Source organism: Acartia tonsa, chromosome 6 (assembly GCF_053477335.1).
Source record: "Acartia tonsa isolate MP-2025a chromosome 6, ASM5347733v1, whole genome shotgun sequence".
In the NCBI taxonomy this organism is placed as follows: domain Eukaryota; kingdom Metazoa; phylum Arthropoda; class Copepoda; order Calanoida; family Acartiidae; genus Acartia; species Acartia tonsa.
In genome coordinates this window covers 45,269,865-45,278,436 of record NC_137265.1, presented here as the reverse complement: position 1 = coordinate 45,278,436, position 8,572 = coordinate 45,269,865, and the positions used below count along the sequence as shown (strand labels likewise).

The 8,572-nt window shown below is 32.8% G+C and overlaps 1 protein-coding gene across 1 annotated transcript; it reads left to right on the top strand.

The window, feature by feature from the left end:
* The first annotated feature begins 448 nt into the window (after nt 1–448).
* On the top strand, nt 449–7,400 carry LOC145322782 (trypsin-1-like). The gene is made up of 8 exons (XM_080165036.1): nt 449–533; nt 1,142–1,295; nt 2,321–2,435; nt 2,677–2,808; nt 3,045–3,128; nt 3,567–3,680; nt 4,029–4,108; nt 7,197–7,400. The coding sequence occupies exons 1-8, from the start codon at nt 491–493 to the stop codon at nt 7,261–7,263; spliced, it is 789 nt and encodes a 262-aa protein (XP_080021162.1). The 5' UTR covers nt 449–490; the 3' UTR covers nt 7,264–7,400.
* The last annotated feature ends 1,172 nt before the right edge of the window (nt 7,401–8,572 follow it).

Genomic DNA, 8,572 nt, shown 5'->3' with positions numbered 1-8,572 from the left:
CAGACAGGGGAGGAAAATTGGACTGATTATTTTTCTGGTACCCTATGTTTTTAAACAAGCTAAAACATTGCTTAACTTTGAATTGAATATTAATCTAAGTGGTAATTTTGTCTATCATAATTTGGTAAACTAGAGAGCGAAGGAGAGAGAAGGATTTCTGGACTGTTTATTATACTGGTACCCAACGTTCTTTAAACATGGTATCTCATTGAATTCAATAAAATCTGCAGAAGCGGTAATTTTGTTTATTTTAATTGGGGGGTGTATGTATGTACATCAATTGTTCTTCCATTATCTTATCACTTTAGATCCCAGGGTGTAAAATTGATATAACTAAAAACGTTCTTTTTAAAAAGCAGTTTTTTCATCCAAATATCATAAAAATTCAAATAGTCGTCATTAAATATTCAATAACTTATATGTAAAAGATAAGCATTTATAAAATAAAATAAACAAAATAAAACAGTATTGTTGTACTTACATTAGTAAAATGAAGTTAATTTTTGTAATAGCTTTATTGGTTTCAATAAAGGGTAAGATTTTTTATAACTATTCTGATTTTCTACACCATTGATCATAGCAGGACAAGGTGTCTAAAAAATCAGCCATGTGACGTCATGAAAATGAGGGAATATCATTCATTTTTTTAGGGGTTTTCCCCACTTTTCCTCTTCTCCCTCATTTTTATGACGTCACATGGCTGATTTTTTAGACACCTTGTCCCGTTATCAATGATCATCCAGTATATAATTGACTTAATCTGTCTTAAATGCACTAACGTTTATTTATATTCTCTATTTATTGATTATTTTGATTTTCTCAGCTGATAATTGAAATTTTGTATGAATATTCATATAACAGCTGATTATTCATCCATACTTGCCTGATTGTTAATTTTGCTTACTTTAATATTCATGATCTTCGCTATCTATCCTGGATGGAGGGGAAGTTTGTCTGTAAATTACACTGGTACCCAAAGTTTTATAACCCTTATCTCTAATCTTTGAGTTCTTAAAAATACTATTAATTGGTTGCTTCTAATGTAATTGTGTACAAAATTTAAATCTACAGGGAAAGGGGGGGGGGGATTTTGTTTACCATCATGTATATTAATTTATTGACAATTGTCTTCCTTGTGTAGCAACTGTTGGCCATAATGATAATATGGAAGAGAAGTCACACATAGTGAATGGACAATATGCTGAATATGGAGAATTCCCTCATATTGCAATGGTTCTGTCGGGTTCTGACAAGTTCTCTGCGCTGTTTTTCTGCGCTGGTTCTCTCATTCACAGGTAAAATTTACAAGATATAATAAAAGAATAACAAAATTTGCATGATACATTAATTACACTATATGGTCAATCAGACACAATTAACTGTCAAACTTAACCCTTACAGGTCGGGAAGAGGGGGGGCATATTGACCCCCTTTTTATTTTTTTCAATATAATTTTTTTGTAGGTAAGATAGAGTGTTGTGACTTCATGACTTTTTAAGTTTAGTAATTATACGTCGGCAAGAGTTGTTCTTATAAGGATATCTGGTCTGTGTCGGTCGTGGCGTCCGGTCAAAGTCGGTTAGGTGGCACCAAATTTAGAAAAATTTAAATTTTTTGGTGAATACTGGGATATCAATGAACATCTTAGAATAGTGGTGTTATGACCCTTTGACCGTTTGACCGCTTCCTGACCGTTTTTATGTCCTGCTTTTAATATGGACTTATATCATGTATATCGTGGCTTCTATTACAGCTAGAGACCTAAAAATTTTTGTGGTACCTCCTTGAGCAATAATAAATGCGAGTAGTAAGGTTATGACCGTTTGACCACTCCTTGACCGATTTTCTATTTCCTACCTGTAATTTTTCCGTTTGTAAGCTGCCAGCCGCCGAATTTCAACACAGCTATAGACCAACCAAATTTTTTAAGTAGTCTTTTATTGTGATCAGAAACAGATAAAAATATTAATTTGCGCCGTTTCTGTTATTTGCCGTTTTTCTGCGATGGTCAGAAAAAATAATTGTATTGTTATAAAAAATAAAAGTTCCACCTAAAATTTGGTGATCCTAGCTTTAAAATTGATTTACGTTGTATTTCTTTTTAGTAAAAACTAGCGGCTTCGCCCATCCCCCCAGAAAATAGTTATAAACCTTCCCGGAACCTATGAGAAGCTACACTGTAAAGGAAAACCCGATCGGTTCAGCGGTTAGCGAAATCCTTCGCTACAAACAGACAGGCAAACAGACAGACAGACATCGTTCTACTTTGTATCATAGATAACAATAAGGAATTGGTATAGACTTTGATATTTTTACCTAGTTCATGGGTGTTGACTGCTGGCCATTGTTGTGATATTTTCAATAGTGCCTCTCTGTCTGTGGCTCTAGGAAAACACCAGTTTTATCAAGATGATGATTTTCAACAAAAAATACAGGTATAGATATTTTAAAAGATTATTTGAGGGGTTCATTGTTTCTCTTAGAAGGGTAGATATACCCTTCCCCAAAATAGTTATAAACCTTCCCAGGACCTATGAGAATTCACATGGTAAAGGAGAACCATATCGGTTCAACGGTTAGCAAGATCCTTTGTTACATCTTTAACAAAAATATGCTTGCACAATATTTGCCAATGCCAATGCTTTTAACCCCATACCTACTGAACATGTAATGCAGGTAGAGAGTGTTTTCCTGCACAGTGGTTATGATTCCTGGACTGTTGAGAATGATATATGTCTGCTTAAACTACAAGAGGCTGCTCAACTTAATGATTATGTTGATACAATTCCTCTACCAACCATTGACCAGGCAATTTTTCATTATACATTTTTTTAATGACAATGAATATGGACAATGGACAAAAGTAACCAAAGTTTTTGAGCCATCAAATAAGATAACATGGTCATAAAACAATAAGTACTAGTGTATTTTATAGACCAATGCATGTCCCTTAAGATTTGTGAATTTATTAGTCACATATGTTTCAAGTTATGAAGCGCAAGAAGTTTTGTTCATATAGAATTTCTATATTTATTACTGTATAGGAATATGAGCCTGGACAAATGTGTACAGTTATAGGATGGGGGACAGATGGAATTCATACAGAAATGGCCAGTCAGCTTAGAAAGGTAGAATAACAATAAAAAAAGCTTTATTGTATTAATTATACCAATACCAAGCTGTTATACATGCTGTCAATAGAGGAAAGCGCATTATCACGCTACGAATTAGTTATTTACTAATGTCGTCGTTTCCTAAAGAAGACAAATGCTCCATCTTCTGTTCTAGATGATGAATGGTTAACAAAGTACAATAAAAGATACTGAGTTGCTTTTTTCATGTCAAACTAAAGACATTAAAAAATATAAGTCCTGCTACTACGTCGAGTATAATAGTTGGAATGGAATAGTAACTGGAATGCTTTGGCCTATACACAACCACAATCTTTTTATGCATAGATAAGACCTTCAGACAAAGGTCATGGAATCCTTGGGTGATTAAAAAACGTAAATATATTAATTTAAAGTTATATTAAGAACCTTGGACTCATGATTAAACATTATTAGGTAGAAGTACCTGTAGTAGATGACAATACCTGCAGAGAATCTTACGAAGATGACCTTATCTTTGACTCAAATCTATGTGCTGGGTATGAAAATATTCCCAAAGATACTTGTCAGGTTTTTGATTACTTCTTTTATTATAAAACGGTGTTTAAAATATATTAGGAAGAATCTTGCTTAGTTCTTTCCTGCATGCCATGATATTCTTAACATATTTTAAATTGTAAACATGACATCATAGCCAAAAGAATCGAGCGAATTCTCTTTTTTCGTTTAACCTAATTGCTAAGTTTTTAACAATGAAAAAAAATTCCAAGGAAATTCATTCACTAATAAGCACATCTAGAATCTTTTTTTTTCTCGGAGATTGTAGTAATTTAGAAAGATAATTAATGATGAGCTATAGCTCCATCATTCATTTCGCAAACAACTGGTTATAAATATTACTTTCAAAGTTTGTATCAGGGCGATGATGGAGGTCCACTGATGTGTGGAGATGGACTAAGTGGAATTGTATCCTGGGGTTATGGTTGTGCTTTACCAGGAATAAATTAATGGATAATTATATAGATTTTTTAACCTAAATGGTCAAATATACAAAACAATCAGTCTAACTCTCTTGCTGAATAAGTTTTTTGTCTATATTTGGCCACATGATTTACAAAAATATTATTAAACAAAGGCTATATCATTAGAGATTCAATGATTTGTCCTTTTGTACACAAAAGGGTTCACTTTATAACCAATAATATTGTTGGATTGTTCCTACCGTGTTTTCCTATTGTTTCATTTAAGTCTAGACTCTCTATATTTATCAATAGTACTATACAATGCCCTGTAAGGGTTAGCTAACACATAATATACCTAACAAGGCAGGGTGTGTTAGCAAGGATATGTTCATCTAGTAAAACAGCCCTCTAAATAAAGGGTGTTAAAAAAATAACCAATCCCTCACAATTTGAACCACCATAAGTACTTAAAATCTTGGAGATAGACCCCATAATGTTTAGAGTTTTGATGGGACATGTAAAGACCTTTCTTTAGACACCTTAACAAGGTTTCTAAATCAATCTATGCCAATTTGACATAAAAAAGACATGCCCATCCAACTTTGAGGCATTAAGGCTCTGTCTATTCCTAGTTCTTGATGATTGCCAGGTCTTTCTTTTTGATGCCAAATTGGCTAAGATTGTGTTAGAAACCTTGTTAAAGGAAGCCTGCAAGAAATACCACGCTTTAACTGCTGAAAGACTGCCACAAGTAGACCAAATACCCAAAATTTGAAGCCTTCAGCTTCTATAACAAAAAAGTTCTAGGCATTTTAAAATGAAATTTTATGTACAATGGAAATTTTGAAAGAATTGCAATGCTCATGTTAAAAACTTTAAAATTAAACTACGTGGCCTAGAAACAAAATTATAAGCTTATTTTTGTCATAAATTTAGGTTTCCAGTAACTAATTATATTTTTACAATAAAAATACCCATTTTTATAGTCAAAATCATTAAAAAAAATTAAGTTTTACTTGCGTTGTACCTAATGTACTGTAGCCAATCAGAAGGCTGAATTAGCTTAACAACCAATCACAGCTAAGCTTGTATTAGTTTACCCCTTTGTTTCCGCTATGATTTTTGTTTAAAAATGCAATTTAAATCGAATTTTTTTCATAGATTTTGACTATGAAATGTGGTGTTTTTATTGTTTTAAATGTAATCAGTTACAGGCAATCTAAGTTTCTGACAAAGATAAGGTTATAATTTTATGTCTAGGCAACGTAATTTAATATTGTTTTTTCTTTTAAGAGCATTGGAAATCTTTCAAAAATTCCATTGTACATAAAATGCTATTTTGAAAAATGCAATTTAAATCGAATTTTTTTCATAGATTTTGACTATGAAATGTGGTGTTTTTATTGTAAAAATGTAATCAGTTACAGGCAATCTAAGTTTCTGACAAAGATAAGGTTATAATTTTATGTCTAGGCAACGTAATTTAATATTGTTTTTTCTTTTAAGAGCATTGGAAATCTTTCAAAAATTCCATTGTACATAAAATGCTATTTTGAAATGCTTAGAACTTTTTTGTTATTGAAGCTGAAGGCTTATAATTTGGGATATCGGGTCTTCTTGTGGCAGTCTTTCAGCAGTTAAAGCGTGTTATTTCTTGCAGGCGTCCTTTAAAAGGACTCTCCACAGAAAAATCAACTTTGGATTTTTGAAAATCTAACCTGAAACTATTATTCTCTGTTCAATTTTAGGCATTTTTTGTTTTTGTGGCATTGCGATCGAAGCCCTTTGAAAATTTTGTCTGCCTCCTATTTGTACTGCCGCTATAACAACATATACTACACTTTCCTCCACTCAATATATGTTTGCCGCTAAAGAACATTTGCTCCATTGCAACTGGCCGCTCTACGATTTATCATCTTCCTTGACTGGACAATCCTGCCGCCTCCATTTTGTGTTCGCCTCCGCCAAATAAAACCATCTTTTGCCGCAGTTGCCGCATTCACCGCCCTTCTCCGCCGCTACTCCACTATACATTGCGTACGTCGCTATACACAACACCCCCAGCCTCCATTTAATTTCTGAACAAGGGAGAGGGGAGCATGTATTGAACCACGACATACAGCAATGAATAGCGGAGTACCGGCGGAGAAGGTCGATGAATGCGGCAACATAGAAGCTAAAAATCACTAAAGCAGCACAATTGAATGGCGGGAGGATTCACTTAAAGGAGGTAAAAAATTTCAAAGGGCTTTGATCGCGATGCCACAAAAACAAAAAATGCTTATAATTGAACAGAGAATAATAATTTCAGGTTAGATTTTCAAAAATCCAAAGTTGATTTTTCTGTGGAGAGTTCTTTTAAGGTGTCTAAAGAAAGGTCTTTACATGCCCCATCAAAAACTCCAAACATTATGTGGTCTATCTACAAGATTTGAAGTACTTATGGTGGTTCAAATTGTGAGCGATTGGTTTAAAAAAAAGACTAACTTGTATTAAAATATGCACTTTCAGCGAAAGGGCAAATTTCTCTGCAAGGGCTAGGTCTTAAGCTCTAGGGCTCTGGAAGGGTGAGTAGATTCAAAATTCAATATTGTTTTCTCATTGTCCTTGCTTGGCATGAATTGTATTTTTTTAATTAGTTTTGGACCAAAACTGTAAGGTTTATATTGAAAAAAGTGAAGCGATTGGTTTTTATTTTAACACCCTTTATTATTTAGAAAACCGAACAGACAACCAACCCTTTCATCTCACTAACTTTGTAAAAAGTCTTATTTGTGGATGATAATGAGTTTGGCCTGTTAAGTTTCAATTCCTCCTTTTTAAATGCTTGATTGCATGACGAAGCCCAATCTGTCCCTCTTTTGAGCAAGACGATTCCATTTTCTCCCATCTCTTTTGAAGAGATTTTCTTCCCCCCCCCTTCCCTTTTTCTTTTCCCTTTATATGACGTCATATAGAAATCGTCTTGCTCAAAAGTGGGACAGATTGGGCTACGTCGATTGCATTAATCAAATTGACCATAAGAAAAGCTGTTATAATTCTTTTTTTAACTATCGAAATTTCATAGATTTCCTAAATGGTCAAAATAACCAATAAATTGTATCCATTAATGTTTGTGTCCAGGGTATCCAAGTGTTTACACACAAGTCAGTCATTTCATACCTTGGATAGAAGAAATTATTATGTCCTAAGTATTAACCCATTATAGGCGTCGGTAACATTAATGTCTAAAAAATAAAAAAAAACGCGTTTAATTAAAATTCATCTGGACAAAAACTGGTTAGATGTACAACAAATTTTACTTTACATGATACTTAGAAAATTTAATTGCCTAAATAAAAGTAATTAATAAAACAACTCCTTCCCACCCTATTTGCCCATTAAAACCTCGGGAATGGCAAATATTGTAAAAACTGGCTCTGATAATGGGTTTAGGGACACAGGGACAGGAGAATGGAAGATTAATAACGCCATGTAAACCTTCGTTTTCCTTTATTTATGATAATAGATTATGCAGCTTATAAAAAATGACGTCATATCATACAAATGACCAATGATATGTCAGTTAATATTTTACCATTGGTCAATTACAATGTATACTGGCCTATCATTGTTCATTTGTATTGTATGACGTCATTTTCTAATAGGCTCTATTTGCTGCTTCATTGTAGCTTAGGTCAGGTTAAGTAAGGTTTAGATCCTTGGACACAATTTATCGCCAAATTTTAAGTGGGTAGGGTAATCTATCTTTCATTGACTTAGAACTGCTAGTCTTTAAATAATGTGATATAATTTTATATGGTTTGATGTTTATAAAATTCAGTTATCAAAAATAAACATTTTAAATAAGATATTTTTGCGCTCCTAGGTGCAAATAAAAAAGACATTTCAAAATGTAAGATAAAAGTGTATTTCAACGTAAGCCTTCTGTGGAAAAAAGTAATAAATTTTCCATTTAATAATTTTATCTTTGTTGAAAAAAAAGTAAGAGGGGGAAAATATGTAATAGTAATATAATGTACATATTTATGGAATAAGAACGGTAACTTCCATGAAAGCAAAACTCAAGAAGTGGTCTAACGAAGTACAGAGTAAAACATATTTTTTTATACTGTTTGATAATATAACTATTTAGAAATGTAGCTAAGATATAATTTGCTGTTCATTTGTATAATAAAATACATGAAATTAAAAGATCTTTGCACATGGACGCGTTTCGTTGTTATCCTAGGAATCACCAATTAAAAAACAAACAATAATAAAACTTCAATTAGAATTATTGGAAAAGTTTAAACCAACTAATTAAGATTAAATAAAAGTACCCAACCTATTAAATAAAGTGTTGATAAAACTTTGGATACCTGTGTAATTTGCAGTGCTATGTTGGCCACCTCCCTGTTTAAATCAAAAGAACGATTTTATCACACAAAATTTCCATTCTTACATAAACGACCCCTTAAATAGTGGATGTAAATATTCTTTTTTTCTCCCTTAGGTAGT